The sequence below is a fragment of the Pyrus communis genome, chromosome 8 (assembly GCF_963583255.1).
Source record: "Pyrus communis chromosome 8, drPyrComm1.1, whole genome shotgun sequence".
NCBI lineage: Eukaryota > Viridiplantae > Streptophyta > Magnoliopsida > Rosales > Rosaceae > Pyrus > Pyrus communis.
Genome location: NC_084810.1, coordinates 19,132,802 through 19,151,781, shown reverse-complemented (window position 1 = coordinate 19,151,781; position 18,980 = coordinate 19,132,802). Strand labels below are relative to the sequence as shown.

Sequence of the window (18,980 nt, the reverse complement as noted above, 5' to 3'; positions counted from 1 at the left end):
CCCACGATGGAGAAAAGACTGCCATGTTGTTTCACTCCACCCTTGTCATCAACCCCTCCGGTTCCCCTCCCACTCCTACTCCTCCATCGGCTACCACTTCAGCGAGTCCTCCTCCACATGGTTCTCCGGGTCACTCAAACCCGGATCCCGAAAGATCAACCCCAATGACAGGTCCCACCATACCAGAAAGGTCGGAAGCCGTGGAAGGAGGGGTTGGGTTGTGGGGAAGGGGAAGGGGTCGAGGTTTTTTATTTTTTTTATTTTTAATAATAGGGTAAATTATTATTATATTTTAAATGCTTAAAAATTTATTATTTTTGCCACGTGTTACATATTTGGCAGCTACGTCAGTACAAATGTGGATCCTATATTTGTCACGTCATCACTTAACGGTTTACTTAACAGATTTTCTAACGGATGTATGAAATTAAAATAAAATGATAAATAAATGTATGAAATTGAAATGTTTTAAAGATGTTGTAAGGAATTGAAATTGATCCTAAACTTGAGGGGTAAAATGTAATTTACCAAAAAAAAAAATGAAACCCAGAAGCCCATTCCCCCGACCTACCTCCCTCTCCTCCACTCTCTTCACTTCCCCACCCATCCAAAAACCTACCCCATCCCACCCCACCCCCACCTTCCCCGCAACCCCCACCCCCACAACCCCACCTCCGCAACCCCTCCTCCACAGCTTAATTGGTTAGTAAATCCTTTCAAACTAAGAAACTGCAAACCTTGGCTTTGGGGATGACTTTGACGGCGGCCTACTGGCCCTTGAGGTCACCCTTCTTGAACGTAGCTTTGCAAGTGTACCCAAAATGCCCACGCCCAACCTCTTCTCCCATCTCATACTTGTTCCCAATGTGCTTGGAAAACCCGAAGCTCTTATCCAAGCCAGTGCGGCCCTCCACCTCATCGCCATCCTGTATCGCAACTTGGTTCGTCTTCATAGACCCGTGCCTCCTCGTCAAAACCGCTTCGGTGTCGAGTTCGAGCTCACATTCGTCGGAGATCTCGCCAGACTTCTTGGATGGTCAGCACAAAAGTCGTAGCTAGGTCAGCACAAATATGACAGCCACATGGCATAAATACATAATTTTTTTTAAAGGGTAAATTATTATAATATTTTAAATACATAAAAAAAAAAATGGCCACGTAGCACAAATTTGGCAGTCAAGTTAGGATAAATGTGTCAGCCACATCAGCTCTTAACAGATCAATAGATGGAAAATCTAAATGATGTATTATATTGAAATAAAATAGTACGTGAGGTATAAAAGTGAAATTTCTTAAAGATGTTGTATGAGGTTGCAATAGACCTCAAACCTGAGGTGATAAAGTGTAATTTATCCTAATTATTTTAATATTTTAAATTTTTTATTAAATGTTTAGCCATGTGACACAAATGTGGTAGCTACGTCAACACAAATAGGGATCCCATATTTGCCACGTCATCAATTCACGGTTAACTTAACAGATTTTTTAATGGTTGTACGAAATTGAAAAAAATAATATTAAATGTATGAGATTGAAATGTTTTGAAGATGTTGTATAAGGTTGTAATTGCACCAAAACCTGAGAAGGTAACATGTACTTTACCCAAAAAGAAAAAAGGATTAAAAAAAAAAAAAAAAAAAAAAAAAAAAAAAGGTTAAACAAGCCGTTATCACGTTCAAACACGACTAGTTATTCATGCTGCGCAAGGTTGGAATTGGGAACTAGTCATGGACTCTTATATCTGACCTGAATTGTCGGTTAATATGCATATTTGCAGGATTAGTAAAGCAAGCAGAGGCAATCTCATGGATTGGTGTTCGAGTCATAAACATGTCTACAAATTTCATACTAGTCCATATACTCTGCTTGAACAACAGATTTCATAATCTTAATTGACAAATTCAATTAATAACACATATCATATGTCACTAGGCGATGCACGAACGAATGGCTACCAGAATTGGACTCGACAGTGGAACAACTCCCTCCTCCAATGTAGCATTCAAGGGAAGGATGCACCGAAACTTGTCAAAACTAAAAAGATGCAAATCAATTTCATCATGGTCTTTTTATAAACGCCAACAAAGCGGTATCTACTCTATCTTTAGACAATAAATTAACGATCAACTCCGTAGTTGATGCATCTGCAGAAAAACCCCTCTCCACCATTTCTTGAATAAATCTCACTCCCGTTGATGTCTCGTTGTTATTGATAAACCCTCGGATAATTGTGTTGTACGTGCAATCATCTGGAGAACAGCCGCTCTCTTCCATTTCCCTTAGCAAGTTTTCTGCTTCACATGTTAGCCCCCCATTACAAAATCCAGTAATCATTATATTATATGACCTGACATCAAGTTGAATTTCTTTTGATGACAAACTACGAAAGAGATCCCATGCATATTCAACTTTTTCAGCTCTGCACAAACCTTGAATAAGAATATTGTAAGTTACAATATCAAAATCCAACTTCTTTCCCTCCATCTCTTCCAACAATTCAAATGCCTTGGGAAATTGTTGGTTTGCACACATGCCATGCAATAAAATAGTATAAGTTTGAATGTCTGGAAGTTGGTCACAAGCTTGCATTTGAGAGAACAAGTTCTGTGCATCTTGTGTTCTCCCCATCTTGCAAAACCCATCCATAAGAGTGCTATAAGTAATCGTATCTGGAACAACTCCCTTATGAGACATTTCCACAAAAAGCATTCGGGCATCATCTATCCTTTTACTTTTACAGTAGCCGTTTATCATTATGTTATAACTACAAGTATCAACCATGCAGCGTTTGCTAAGCATCACTTCAAAAACCTTTTTCGCCTCATCCATTTCTCCTCGCAAACAGTAACCATCCATAAGCGAACTGTATGTAACTGTATTAGGTTTGATATCTCTTTGAATCATCATTTCGACCAGGCTCCTTGCTTCCTGGACCATACCCTCTTTACAATATGCATCAACCAAAACACTGAAGGTGCACACGTTTGGAAAGATTTGTTTACTTACCATTTCATTCAACAATCTTGTAGCTTCTTTCCAATTCTCTACTTTGCAAAATCCATGAATCAAAGAGGTGTATAGGTAATGATGTTGGGAGCAATGCCCTTACTCGTCATTTCTGAGAAGAGGTTCAGTGCATCAACAACTAGAGTATCCTTGCAAAGACTGTCAATGATTGTGCTATAGACAACTACGTTAGGCTTGCAAGCTCCTTCTTCCATCTTCTTAAGCAATTGGATTGCTGCAGTGTTGTTACCTTTCAAGCAAAGGCCCTTTACTAGTGTGCCAAAAGTAACCACATCAAGCTTGCAATTACCTCTCTCCATCATTTTGTTGAAAAGTGCTGCTGCCTCAGCCTCTCTACCCTCACAAATAAAGCCATTGATTAGAGTGTTGAAGGTCATGACAATTGGTTCAAAACCCAATTTGAAGAAGTTACCCAAGACTGACAAACCAAAGCCCATTTGGTGCAAACGACAAAAGCAGTTAATGATAATGTTTAGGGTATAAGCATCAGGACGAATTCCGGACATAACCATTTGGTTATTCAAGGAGATGACCGCCGAGTAATGTTTCAACTTGGCAAGTTGAGTCAAGACTTGGCTGAAGGGGACAACGGAAGGCAGAGGACGCCTTTGAAGCATTTCGTCGAACACATTGAGAGCATCCTCAACATTACTGATTTTCACACGCTGGTGTTGTTGGGTGTTTCTAGATTCGGTCGATTTAGAAGCGCGAGAATGAAACAAGCCAAGTAATTGTTGAAGAAAACAACAACAGAAGAAGATTGAAGAAGACAAGGCAGCATACCCCTGAGTCTAAGTCTGCTGCTGCTGCCGCCATAACCAACCTTCAAAGAAGAAGAAGAAGCAACAGCAGCCGTTGTTGCCCGCATCGTCTCCAGTGAGTCAGCGAATCCGTGCGTAAATCCTCTTTCCGAAAAACTTTTGCTGAGGATGATTTATGGAGGTAAGAATCTGCTTCAACCTGTTCGCACGACTTGTATTTTTTTTTTTCGATTAGCTTTAATAACGAGTGATTTTCCTATTTTTGGTGAAAACCGACTCATTCACTATTCTCAAAGGCTTCATACAAAATAATTGCACATAAAAGCCTTTCAAACACAAAAATACAACTCTTGAAACAGGGAACTGAGTTCAAGGATCAAATGATCCAGACCGTTAAAATTTGATTTAACGGCTACAATTATTATAACTTTTAGAGGAGCCTCCTGTTTATAGCTGTTGAATCAAATTTTAACGGTCGAGATTATTTAATCATTAAACTCAGTTCTGTTGGATCCAAAGAGTATCTGGTTCCTTGAAACACAAGAAGGTTGTGTAATGTGAGTAAAACAGTAAAATTGAAAAGATTTTTTTTAATTTCAAAAATTAAAAAGTAAAAAAACAAACAAGCAGTTATCACATCCAAACACGATTAGTTTTTCGTTATTTCTCTTCATTTGTAAGTGAGGGATCTTAGGTTCGATTGTTGTCAAAGGCAAATTTGAACCACATTATTGATAATTACTAGCCCATGATAAGGTTTAGCTCATTCTCTCATCCCTTTAGTGTAGATAATATCGTTTGTTAAAAAAATCATGACTAGTTTTTCATGCTGCTCAAGGTTGGTATCTGGAACTAGTCTTCTACTTTTCCGTATAATTTTTCACCTGAAACCGGCAATCCGGAAAACAAAAACTGAGGATTTACACAAATAAGTGAATATTTTCTGTGTTTTGATTAACATAGTGTTCATGAATTCTACTTTCCATTTCAAATAAATGAATGTCGAACTAAAGGACCAGGGCGTGATTGAATTATGTACAATATTTTGTCCAAACGAGTACACAAAAATTGTACTTCCCACAGCATCCGTTGTTGGAAGGAAAGAATGTGACAAACAAGTACATCGGGTCGGGTGATGCACAAATCGAGTGACATTGTTGAGTATTTTCAATGCTTGGAATTGTTGAGTATTTTCAATGCTTGGAATCGGGAAAGAATCTGTTGAGAATTTTACAAGCATGGAGAAAGTTGGTCTCAAACCGAATCGAGTGACATTGTTGAGTATTTTCAATGCTTGCAGCCATGGAGGATTAATTGATGAGGGGCTGAACTTTGGGAAGATGATCGACGAATATGAAATTGCACTGGACATCAAGCACTACTGGTGTCTAATAGATATGCTACGGAGGGCAGGGAGTATAGAAGAAGCACAAAAGATGGCTTTGAAGATTCCTTGCAATATTGTTTATGTTGTGATTTGGAGGACGCTCTTGGGTGCTTGTAGCTTTCATGGTAATGTGGAGATGGGTGAGAGGGTGACGAAGAAGATACTGGAGATGGAGAGAGGATACGGAGGGGACTAAGTGCTTATGTCCAACATCTTTGCTGGTGTTGGAAGGTATAGTGATGCAGAGAGAATGAAAGGCTTGCTTCATGAGAGGAACGCCTTCAAACTTGCAGGTCATAGTTTGTTCTGACTGTTGTTCAAGATGGGCATCTACGGTTCTGCGGGGAGTAACCTCTGAAACGAAGTTTCCCGCAAATCCCGGGCAGCACTTAGATGAGGCGAATTCAATTTCCTCTGTTGAATTTGGCTGTCTAGTAGCGAGTGAAATGAAGCTTCAGATACTTGTTTGCAACAATGCTGAAGATTTCTGATGTCTGAGAGACCAAATGCTTCGGCGTCTGTATACTGAAAGATGGCATTCGCATATCCTTCTAATTACACATCACATCGTTTGATCAGATGTGTATATTGTATCTGGTGTTAGAGCAAAACTGCACAAGTTTAAGAAATGGATCAAGTCCTCCTGTAGTTATCATTTCCTCCATTGCTTCTTCCATCAGAACCATATCCTTAACAGAATTATCACCAAAAAGCAAAAGAGAAGGTAAACAAGTCATAAATAAGTCTACGAACTTCATATCAGTCCATATACTCTGCTTCTCCAACATAACTCATCATCTTAAAAGAGTAACATAAGAGTTGCTCTATCACTTGATAAATTAAATTAATAACACATATCATTCGTCAAAACTGAAAAGATGCAAATCAATTTCATCATGGTCTTTCTATAAATGCCAACAAAGCGGGATCTACTTTATCTTTAGACAATAAACTAACAATCAATTCCGCAGTTGATGCATTTGCAAAAAAACCCCTCTCCACCATTTCTTGAATAAGCCTCACTGCCGTTGATGTCTCTTTGTTATTGATAAACCCTCAGATAATTGTGTTGTACGTGCAACCATCTGGAGAACAACCTCTCTATTCCATTTCTTTAAGCAAGTTTTCTACTTCACTTGCTAGCCCCCAATTAGAAAATCCAATGATCATTATAGTATATGTCCTGACATTAGGTTGAATTCCTTTTTATGACAAACTACGAAAGAGATCCCGATCATATTCAACTTTTTCAGCTTTGCATAATCCTTCAATAAGAATACTGTAAGTTACAATATTAAAATCCAACTTCTTTCCCTCCATCTTTTTCAACAATCCAACTGCCATAGATAGTTGGTGGTTTTTACAAAAACCATCGAGCAAAATTTTATAAGATTGAACATCTGGAAGTTGGTCACTAGCTTGCATTTGAGAGAACAAGTTTTGCCCATCCTGTATTCTCCCCATCTTGCAAAACCCATCCAAAAGAGTGTTATAAGTAACCGTATCTGGAGCAACTCCCTTATGAGACATTTCCACAAAAAGCATTTGGGCATCATCTATCCTTATACGCTTACAATAGCCGTTTATCAATATGTTATAACTATAAGTATCAACCATGCAATCCTTGCTAAGCATTAGATCAAAGATTTGTTCGCCTCGTCCATTTCTCCTCACAAACAGTAACCATCCATAAGCGAATTGTAAGTAACCGTATCAGGTTCAATATTGCTTTGAATCATCATTTCAAACATGTTCCTTGCTTCTTGGACCATCCCCTCTATGCATAATGTATCAGCCAAGACATTGAATGTGGGCGCATTTGGAAAGATATGTTTGCACACCATTTCATTCAACAATCTCGTAGCTTCTTTCCAGTTCCCTATTTTGCAGATTTCGTGAATCAATGTGTTATAGGTAACGACAGTTGGGGAAATACCCTTACTAATCATTTTTGAGAAGATGTGCTCTAAAGGAACTCGATATGATGGAATTTCTTTCTTATTAATTCACAGAACTAGGTTACATTCTTATATACACAATGTATATCACGATCCTACTCTATTGCCTATAATCAAGGCTGATAGAGGGCTAAATAAGGAAGTAAATCACTAATGAATAATTTACAATGTTTGACTAATCAATCCGAGATATCCTTTTTAACACTCCCTCTCAAGTTGGAGTGTATATTGATAATACCCAACTTGTCAAGCAAGGTTTCAAATTGAACCAAACCAAGCACTTTGGTAAACAAGTCAACTGGCTGATTTGTTGTTCGTATGTAGGTTGTTCACACCATCCCTCCTGGAATCTTCTCACGCACTACCCGTCAGTCTATCTCTATGTGCTTTGTTCGTTCATGGAATACCGAATTTGAAGAAATGTGTAAAGCTGCTTGATTGTCACAAAATAGCATAACAGGTTGTGCATGGTTTACTCTCAAATCTTTCAAAATGTTCTTCAACCATGTGACTTCACAGCACGTAGTGGCCATAGAATGATACTCTGCCTCTGCTCTGGAATGAGACATAATACTTTGTTTCTTTGTTTTCCAAGAGATTGGTGCTTGACCAAGTAAGATGCAATAACCAGTTATTGATCTTCTAGTGTCTTTACATCTAGCCGAATCAGCATCACAAAATGCTTGTAATTGCAATGAGCCTATGGAAGGTAGAAATATTCCTTGTCTAAGAGCTTGTTTGATGTACCTAAGAACTTTGTGAGCTGCTTCAAGGTGTGGCTACCGTGGTTTATCCATGAACTGACTCAATACATGAACGACATAAGTTAGATCAGGCCTTGTGATGGTCAAGTAAATTAATCTACCCACGAGTCGCCTCTATGAAGATGGACCACTTAGTAATGTCCCATCTGTTTGTGTGAGAGACAGATTTTGTTCCAAAGGAACCCGTGAGGGTTTGGCACCAAGGAAACTAGCATTGTCTAATATTTCCAACGCATACTTGCGTTGACATAAAGTGATTCCCTTCTTTGATCTTGCAACTTTTATCCCCAAGAAGTATTGAAGTTGCCCCAAGTCCTTTAGTTTGAAACGTAAGGAAGGAAATTGCTTGGTCTCTTCAATCTCTTGTAAGTTATTTCCTGTGAGTATCACATCATCAACATAGACCACTAATGCTATGAAACTACCTTGATGACTTCGGAGGAATAATGAGTAGTCAGACCATGATTGATGGAATCCAGCAGCCTTGAGAACATTGGATAGTTTGACAAACCATTGTCTTGAGGCTTGCTTTAAACCATAAATGGATTTGTTTAATTTGCAAACTCGAGTCTCCCCCTTTCGTCTGAATCCAGGAGGCAATGGCATATAGACATCTTCATATAAATCACCATGCAAGAATGTGTTGTTCACGTTAAGTTGGGGCATATGACAACCTCACAGCGAGGCAACATTGAGAAGAACACGAACAGTGGTCAGTTTGGCAATCGAAGCAAAGGTTTCTTGGTACCCAACACCTTCCATTTGACTATATCTTTTTGCAACAAGTCGGGCTTTGTACCGCTGGAGGCTTCCATCAGGTTTAAACTTCACTTTGTAGACCCATTTGCAGCCAATAGGACGTTTGTGGGGTGGCAAATGCATAAGGGTCAAGTGTGGTTGTCTTGAAGTGCTATAATTTCATGTTGCATAGCCTCACGCCACTTTGGATCCTGAATAGCCTGTGAAAAACTTATAGGTTCCTTGAGAAGAGTAAGTTTGGTGGTGAAGATTTTATGATGAGAAGACAAACAACCATAGGATAAATGATGAAAAAGAGAATGAGAAGTACCTAAGGACTTAACCATGCTCGTGGAAGATGTGGGACCAACGCGGGAAGGAAGGGCTACCTCAATGTGAAAGTCCTGCAAAAAAGGTGGATGGTTTGTGGGTCACGTGCCTCGTCGGAGAGGATGAGAGACACGGTCAGCAAAAAGTGGTTGTGGAGGTGAAGGTGGGGGGTTGGGCAATGTTGTAAAAGGTGAGTTGTTGAGGAAAGTAACCATGGTTGGGAAGGAATGTGGTGGAGAAATAGGATCTTGGGATGTGATGCTAGGGTGGCTAGGAGGATCAGGAGAAGTGTCCCCTGAGAGATTGGCTGAAGAAGGGGGGTTGGGAAATGGCAAAAATGAAGTGGGATGATATGAAGTAGAGTGTGGCACAGCGGAAAGATCATGATTTTGGTAAGGGAATTGATCCTCAAAAAGCACAACATCCAGTGAGACAAAAACCTTCTTAACATAACATCTCGTGACACAAAAACCTTCTTAAGTGTGAGATCAAATAATCGATAACCCTTTTGACCATATAGATAGCCAAGGAAAATACAACGACTTGCACGGGGATCAAATTTGGAAGGTCGTTGTGCATGAGTGAATGCAAAGCATAAACATAAATAGCCAAAGACTCTTAAGTGGGAATAGTTTGGTTCCTTATGAAACAGTTTTTCATATGTGTTTTCCCTTGAAGGAGAGGTGTTAGTGTCCTATTGATGAGGTATGCCGCAGCAAGAATTGCATCCCCCCAAAAACATTTTGGAAGACTAGCTTGGAAGAGTAATGCTCTAGCCACATTAAGTAAGTGCCGATGCTCTAGCCACATTAAGTAAGTGCTGATGTTTACATTTGCTGGGGTGTGTTGACACAACTAGATTGATGTAGGATTCCTTTGAGAGCACAGAAACTTGCAAGTTTAAATTGAGGGCCATTATCACTGCACACTATTTTGACCTTAGCATTGAATTGAGTTTCGATCATGTGAATAAATTGGACTAAGAGTTCTCTTGTATCTGATTTATGCTTCATCAAATAAAACCATGTGCTCCTAGTATGATCATCTACAATAGTGAGAATATTTGGCACCTGAAAGAGACGCAACCTGATAGCCACCCCAAATATCAATATGTATTAATTCAAAACATGATTTACTAGAAATAAAGCTTAATGGAAAAGATGATCTTGTTTGTTTGGCTAATGGACAAATCAAACAATTATTGGAATCAAAAGACTTATTATTGGGAAAAGGAAATAATGAGGAAGCTTTTTGAGAGGGGTGTGCAAGGCGTTGGTGCCAAAGGCTAGGAGAAGTGACTTGAACGTGGTTGCATGTTCCTTTCTTTGGTGGGTGGAGGTAGTAGAGCCCCTTCCATTCAATTCCCGTCCCAATCATCTTCCTCGAGCGTAGGTTCTGTATGACATAAAACTGGTTTAGAAAAATGGTGATATATAAAGATTCATAAGCTAATTTGCTGATAGCTATCAAATTTAACCTAAAAGGTGGTATGCCTAAGACATCATTTGTCCAATATGGGTGACTTTGGCAAAGGAACCATTTGGTAATTCAACAGTGTGATTCTCAACATGCCTTGAATGCGTGAGAAGATCAGGGCCACAAACTATGTGGTTCGTAGCACCATTATCCAGGATCCATATATTTTTCTTCCCATTATATGTAAAAGAGAAAGCTTTACCTGAAAGTTCTTCAACGTTTGAGGAATTACCGACTTGATTGCCAAAGGAAGACTTATTTTTGCTCAACATTTGAAGGATTTACTTGCAATCCTCCTGGGAGAAAGGAAAGTTGGGCATCACTCATTTTTTTTCATGTTGGGCATCACCTCATTTTTTTTCATGTGATGTAACCTGGTTCCCTTTGGAAGAAAAGGAATGACTTGACTCATTTTCTGCAGCTACTTTTCTCTTGCAACAGAACTCAAAGGTGTGACCTTTCCAGCCACAAAAGGTGCACTTAACATGAGCACGATAGTTCTTTGTACTGTGGTTTGTTTTGTTACACTTTCCACAACACTAATCACTGTTTTCGGATTCAGTCTCGCGACCAACGCGCTTCACAATGAACACATCGGCTTCTGGTTGGATAATGTTATTTCCATTTGAGACTTCGGCTTGTTTCTCACGTCGAATGACAAGTGCATAGGCCTTGTTTACAGTAGCCAGTGGCTCGAGCAACAAAGTGTTGCTACGAACCGTAGCATACGAGTCATTTAAGCCCATGAAGAACTTCATCGTTTTCTGAGTTTCGACATATGACATTATCTCCTTCTTTGTCTCATAACGGTATGCTGGGATCGAACACAAGACATCACATTCATCTCAAAGACTCTTAAGTTTAGTAAATTAAGAGCTTACTGTCATGTTGTTTTGCACACAGTCATGGATTTCATTCTTTATATGAAATAATTGAACGATGTTCACATGAGAAAACTTCTCTTGCAAGTTGAGCCACATTTGCTGTGCATCCTTACAATGTATGACACTTCACGAGATCTCATTTGACATGGAACCAAACAACCACATTTTCTCCAGGTTGTTGCATCTATTCCATTGTTCTAGTTCTTCAATATGTTCATCACTTGGCTTCTTGATTGTTCCATCAACAAGCCCTAATTTGTTTTCTTCCACTAGCAGTTGCGACACAAGGATCACACCGAGTTGATCCGAATGGTGAAGGTGGAGTGGGTGATTAGGGTTTTCCCACTTCTGATACAAAGTCATGTCTGAAGAGGTTGACTTGTCTGGTTTGTCGCCCATAGCTATGCATGCTAGGGTTTGTATTTCGTGCTTTGTGTTTTTCCCAGTTTGATCACTATGGTACCATCTAAAGGAACTCAATATGATGGAATTTCTTTCTTGTTTATTCACAAAACTAGGTTACATTCTTATATACACAATGTATATCACGATCCTACTCTAGTACCTATAATTAAGGCTGACTGAGGGTTAAATAAGGAAGTAAATCACTAATGAATAATTTACAATGTTTGACTAATCAATCCGAGATATCCTTTTTAACATGTGCAGTGCATCGACAACTAGTGTATCTTTGCAAAGACTGTCGATAATCATGTTATAAATAACCACGTTAGGCTTGCAAGCCCATTCTTCCATCTTCTTAAGCAATTGGATAGCTGCAATGTTGTTGTCTTTCATGCAAAAGACCTTTACTAACAACATTTGGTATGCAATTACCACTCTACAACATTTTATTGAAAATTGATGCTACCTCGGCTTCTCTATTTTGAAGAAGAAAGCCGATTAGAGTGCTGTAAGTCGTGACATCTGGTGCAAAACCCAATTTGAAGAATTTTCCAAAGATAGATAAACTGAACCCAATTGGTGCAAATGGCAGAAGCAATTTGTGGATATTTTAGCTTTAAGTTTCAATGTATTTTTCATAGATTGATTGAATGTACAATGGGGGATATATAATGAGGTAGAAGGTTACAAGCAACCCTACCTTGGCAAATTCTAGTAACTCAGTAAACCCTAAAGCTGTCACTCCTTAAATTAAGGGAGTGCAGCAAGTAGCTAGCACACAACTATCAACAAGTCATCTAGATGTCAATCTTCCTCAAATTAAGGGATTAGACTTAATAGAGAATCTCATGGAAAGAGGGAACATAAAATCTGGCAACATCAGTCACCCTATATCGTCTAATATCCATATGCAGCATCAGTGGGGTGACTTATGTAGCATCAATCACTCCATATCATCTAATATTCCCCCTCAAGCTAGATCGAGGAAATTAATTGAGCCAAGCTTGCCCAAAAAATGATGAAATGGAGCTGATGCCAGTGCCTTGGTAAAGAGATCTACTAGTTGATCATGGCTTCGTGTGAAGATAGTCTGTATGACTTAAGTTTGAACTTGAGCTCTAATGAAATGGCAGTCCACTTCGATATGTTTGGTTATTTCATGAAACACAAGGTTGGCAGCGATGTGCATCGCTGCTTGATTATCGCACATAAATGACATAGAGGATGGAGTAGGGAACCCTAAGTCTGAAAGAAGCCCTTTAAGCCAAATAAGTTCACAGGTAATGGCTACCATGGCTCGATATTCAGCCTCTACGCTAGAATGAGCAATTACTTGTTACTTCTTACTCTTCCAAGTAACAAGATTCACCCCTCCCCCCCCCCCCCCAAATGTACAATAGCTTATGGTAGATTTTCTATCAAGTGCATTCCCTGCCCAATTTGCATCTGTGTAGCCACTAATGGTAATGGACTTATTGTTACGCATGATGATTCCTTGCCCTATTGACCCCTTGAGGTAACGCAAAATTCTTTTAATAATGTGAAGGTGATCAACAGTGGGAGAGTGCATAAACTGGCTTACCCAGCTCACTGCATATGTCATGTCTGGACGTGTGATGGTTAGATATATAAGCTTCCCTACTACCCGTTGGTAATAACTCACATCATCCATGGCTTCTCCATCTGTATTGAGCCTCAGTTTGCAATCCACGAGAGTGATGGCGGGTTTGCAATCAAGCATGTTTGTTTATTGAAGAAGATCTAGTACATATTTACGTTGATGTAGAAATAGCCCCTTTGAAGATGTTGTCATTTCAATACCCAAAAAATACTTGAGCTGCCCTAGATCTTTGATAGCAAATGTTTGATGTAGTGAACGTTTCAGTGCCTCAATTCAACATCATTGTCTCTTGTGATAATGAGATCGTCCATGTAGCTGAGAACCACTAATTTCCCACCTGTACCAGTTTTTACAATTAGTGAGGAATCAGCATTACTTCGCATAAAACCAACTTTCTCGAGCATTGAACTGAGCTTGGCATACCAAGCACTTGGGGATAATTTCAATCCATATATTGCCTTGTGCAATTTACACACCATGTTGCCTTCAAGACCATTATAGCCTGGATGAGGCTGCATATACACTTCTTCTTGTAACTCTCCGTGAAGAAAAACATTCTTCACATCCATTTGATATAGGGACCACCCACAATTTACAGCAACTGAAAGTAAAACCCTCACGGAATTCATCTTGGCCACAAGTGTAAATGTTTCTTTGTAATCTACCCCAAAGGTCTGGGTGAAACCTCGAGCTACAAGTCTAGCTTTGTGTCTTTTGATAGAACCATCAACCTTGAATTTGATCTTGTAAATGCAACGACTTCCAACTGCCTTTTTTCCTGGTGGTAGTTGAACTAAACTCCAGGTGTTATTTTCTTTCAGTGCATAAAGCTCATCTGTCATGGCTTGATTCCATTGTGGGAGAAGTGATGCTTCTCGGAAACTCCTAGGTTCATAGTGTTTATCAATGTCAATGAGAAATGCAGCATGAGATGTAGAGAAATCACGAAAACTGATGCTTTCAGTGATAGGGAGATGTGAGGCATAAGTAACATAATCTTGCAACCTAGTTGGAGGTTTCCTTGTTTGAGGAGGATTTCTTTTAATCACTTGAGGCTCTGTGAGAGGTTGAGAGTGATCAGAGTGAGACTCATCATTCTCTTCACTAGCAGGAATCAGACTAGCAATGACTGAGTCAGTTTGCACTTCTTCTCCATCAGAAATCACAAAGACTGAGTTTTCTTCCAACACAGAAGGATTAAAGTTCTGAGGGAATGGAAATAATTCAAACAATTCCTCCCCCTGACTTGTAGTAGTTCCTTTGGAAGTGAAATAAGGACAGTCTTCTTTAAACTTCAGATCTCTTGACACAATGCACTTCTTAGTGGTTGGATTGAAGCACTTATATTCCTTTTGGGTGAAAAAGTAACCCATAAACACACACTTGGTAGCCCTGACATCTAATTTGTCACGATTCAAGGCTTAAATGTGAACAAAGCAAACACATCCAAATACCTTAATGTGTGTCAAATCAATTTTTCTACCTTTGAGTACTTCATAGGGAGATTTGAACTCTAACACTCGACTTAAGAGTCGATTGATGAGATAAGTGGCAGTGAGGATTGCAAATGACCAAAATTTCTTTGGAACATTCATGTGAAGCATAAGGGCACAATTTTTCTCTAAGAGATCCCTATTATTTCTCTCGGCTACTCCATTTTGTTGGGGAGTTCCTACATAACTGGTTTGATGTATGATGCCCTGAGAACTTATGTATTGAAGCATGTTGTTGGATAGAAATTCAGTGCCATTGTCAGATCTTAAGACTTGAATGTTTGATTGAAATTGAGTTTGAACATGTAGATGAAAGTCCTTGAAAATGTTTGGGACTTCACTCTTTCATAAGGTATAAAAAAACCCATTCGAGAAAAGTCATCAAAAAATAGAACAAAATAATTAAAACCTTCAATTGATTCAGTTGTTGGTCCCCATACATCAGTGTGTACCATTTCAAAAGGTTTACTTGTCCTAGACATTGAATTACCAAAAGGTAGTCTAGTAAACTTAGAAATTTGACAAGTATCACAAGTAAGATGAGATTTACAAAAATGTGGAAATAGGTTTAACAAGACAGCTTCTGAGGGATGAGCTAATCTCTTATTCCAAAGTTGGTTTTCATCCATGGACTTCGATTGAGCTTGAAGAGCTTGAGAAAAGCAGGCATTCTTGCACAAGTAGTAAAGTCCATTTATGAAGACCCATTTACCAATCATCTTCATGGTCAGAACATCCTGAAAAATTACTTTATCTGGTGAGAAAATAGCATGGCAATTTAGGGTGTTTGTGATTTTTCCAATTGACAGAAGTTGGAAAGGAAAGGTTGGTACATATAAGGTAATGGAGGGTGTTTTGTGTGAAAGTAAGTTTACTTCCCCTTTGCCCAAAACTAAGACATTTTTTCCATTTGCAACTAAAACATGTTAAAGACTCGAAAAACGTTTAAAATGATGCAAGTTTGTGACTTTGTTTGTCATATGATCTGTGGCACCTAAATCTATTACCCAACAATCATTTTCAATACTAGTCAATAGGGCAGTAGTGAAGGCTTTGAGTATACCTGGTACTTCCTCTCGTGATACCTTCTCATTTCCAGCAAAAAAACAGACAAACTATCCCAACATAGCTGTATGACTGCCCTCATCCTTGCCTTGAGCTTGTTAACCTCCTTCATGTCCTTTACTTTGAAGATAGGCTGCAAATTCATTGATGAGTGACAATGGATTGGCAGTGAATTCCATGGATCCTTATGAGACAGTAAGAGAATGAGCATTAGCAAGTTGAGCCTTGGGTTGAGAGTATAATTGTTGTGAGGATCTTGGTATCATTTTCCCATCTTTGCTAAATTTAGGATTGAGTTTAGGATGAAGTTCCCAACACTTGTCTTCCACATGACCAACACCATTGCAGTATTTGCATTTTAGGTGTGTATTTTTTCCCTTGTACCCCTTTGCCTCTAAGTTCTTGTAGTTTGAGGCATATGCACGAGTCTCAGTCAATCTTGATATGTGCTCAGCATTCATCACTTTCTTCCTTGCTTCTTCTCGTTGAATAGTTGCACATACATTGTTGAAGGTGGGTAATTCTTGAATCATCAATATGTGACTCCTTAGGTCTTCGTATTCGGAGTTCAAACTCCCTAACAGCTAATAAATTTTGTCTTCCTTAGCTCAAGAGAGTGGTAGGGTCTGTGGTATAAGGGAGATAAACATCCAACTCATTCCACATAGTCTTAAGACTCCCAAGGTGTTGAACAAATGCCTTTCCTTCTTGTTGGACACTAGCAATGTCATTCTTAAGTTGAAAAACTCATGCATAATTGTTTTGATTTCCATACATATTCTGCAAGGCTTTCCAAAAATCAAGTGACGAATTGTAATAGCTGAAAATCTCAGCAACATGTATCTCCATGGTGTTGAGGAGTAAGGACATGATAAACTGATCCTTGCAAAGCCATGCACTATATGTTGACAAGGAGATATCTAGAGCCACCACGCTTCCATTGACAAACCCTGATTTCCATTTGCCTCTGAGAGCTAGTGAAACAGCTCAAGACCAAAGAAGATAATTAAACATAGACGTTGATTGGTGTTAGCCTCAACGTCTGAGAAATTTAGGGAAAGGCTATGTTGAGTTTCTTCATCGTGATTTACTGAACTTTCTTTAGCCATGGCTCAAAGATGAAAGGAATAACGCAGCAGCAAGAATGGCACAGACAGGTTACGACAAAACCCCCTCTGATACCATGTGGATTTTTTAGCTTTAAGTTTCAATGTATTTTTCATACATTGATTGAATGTACAATGGGGGATATATGATGAGGTAGAAAGTTACAAGCAACCCTACCTTGGCAAATCCTACTAACCCGGTAAACCCTAAAGCTGTCACTCCTTAAATTAAGGAAGTGCAGCAAGTAGCTAGCACATAACTATCAACAATTCACCTAGATGTCAATCTTCGTCAAATTAAGGGATTATACTTAATAGAGAATCCCATGGAAAGAAGGAACATAAAATCTGGCTGCATCAATAACCCTATATCGTCTAATATCCATATGTAGCATCAGTGGGGTAACTTATGCAGCATCAGTCTTATGCAGCATCAGTCACCACATATCGTCTAATACAATTAATGGTAATGGTTAGAGTACAAACATTAGGATGAATTCCCGACACCCATTTTATTATTCAACGACATGATTGTTGAGTAATGTTTCAACTTGGCAAGTTAACCCAACATTTGAGGGAAATGGATAATGGAATGCAAAAGACGCTATTGAAGCACTTCGTCGAACACATTAAGAGCATCCTCAACATTAGTGATTTTCACACGCTAGTGTTATTGGGTGTTTCTTGATTCCGTCGATTTAAAAGCTCGAGAGTGAAACAAACCCAGGTAATTGTTGAAGAAAACAACAACAAAAGAAGATTGAACAAGACAAGGCAGCATACCTCTGAGTCTGCTGCTGCCATAACCAATTTTCAAAGAAGAAGAAGAAACAGCAGCTGTTGTTGCCCACATCATCTTCAGTGAGTCAGCGAGTCCGTGCGTAAATCCTTTTTTTGAAAAACGCTTGCTAAGGATGATTTGTGGAGGAAAGAATCTGCTTCAACCTGTTAGCACGATTTTGTTTTTCTTATTAGTTTGAAAACAAGAAAGGTAACTCTCAAGCTTCAATATCCCTATTTGACGAAGAAAATTAAAGATAGCTACCTAATAAAATAGGGTCAAAATAGTAATATCGTACCATTCACAAATATATATTACCAACAAGACTTGTGATCCTGCATTTCAACTCAAGGCATTTGTTTCAATGGTAAACTTGCCCAAGAGCACTGCTCGGAGCGTAGATGAAGAGTTCCACTTTGAGAGAGTCGTATTAGCATTTCACTTGATTTCTATTTGGCTAAGACCATCTCTAATGGTGGGCTAAAACCTAAAATTTCTCTTCCCCCCCCCCTAAAAATCCACTCCAAACCATGACCTAAAATTAACCAAAAACCTAAAACCCAAATGGAGGGCAAATACTGGCCTAATTTTAGGCCATAAAGCAAATTGGGCCCCACCAACTGAGACTGAAACCGGGGCTGTGAGGCCCGCTGCCCAATCCTTACTCGTTTACCCGCTGTACGCCTTAGGCTCTTTCAGATTTTTGTACCAACCCACGTGGGGTTGTTCACCCTGTGTCAGACCATCAAGTAGCCGTTGGGCTACTTTTCTTCATCCAACGACTCCATTTAAATGGGCCGTTGGCTAATCCAACGGTCCAGGTTCAAATTATATTTTTTTTAGTTTTATATTTATATATTTATTAAATCCAACGGCTTAGATCAAATATAATCAAATCTAACGGCAAAAAAAAAAAAAGATCTAACGGTCCAAATTTAAATCCAACGGCTAAAATTATTTAAAAAATTATTTAACTTAAAATTCAAGTGTAAACTCTATAAATGCCTATGTATTTGTTCAAACATCCACACAAAACTCACTTTTCTCCTACAATGCTTCCAATTTTTCTTTCTACCATTTCTTCTCATTTCCAAATTTTTCAAGATGGCAAAAGAGCATGTTAGAGGTCGTAATTGGACCTTTGATGAAGATATTGCTTTATGTTTGGCATGGATTTCTGTTAG

The 18,980-nt window shown here is 38.9% G+C and overlaps 1 protein-coding gene and 2 pseudogenes across 1 annotated transcript; 1 reads left to right on the top strand and 2 right to left on the bottom strand.

Moving 5' to 3' along the window:
• Window positions 1-1,699: 1,699 nt before the first annotated feature.
• LOC137742599 (putative pentatricopeptide repeat-containing protein At1g12700, mitochondrial) lies at window positions 1,700-4,024 on the bottom strand (annotated as a pseudogene).
• Window positions 4,025-5,026: 1,002 nt separating this feature from the next.
• LOC137743077 (pentatricopeptide repeat-containing protein At1g09220, mitochondrial-like) lies at window positions 5,027-5,371 on the top strand. Its single transcript, XM_068482992.1, has one exon. It carries the CDS (start codon window positions 5,027-5,029, stop codon window positions 5,369-5,371), a length of 345 nt encoding a protein of 114 aa, XP_068339093.1.
• Window positions 5,372-5,505: 134 nt separating this feature from the next.
• On the bottom strand, window positions 5,506-17,871 carry LOC137743076 (putative pentatricopeptide repeat-containing protein At1g12700, mitochondrial; annotated as a pseudogene).
• Window positions 17,872-18,980: the final 1,109 nt, after the last annotated feature.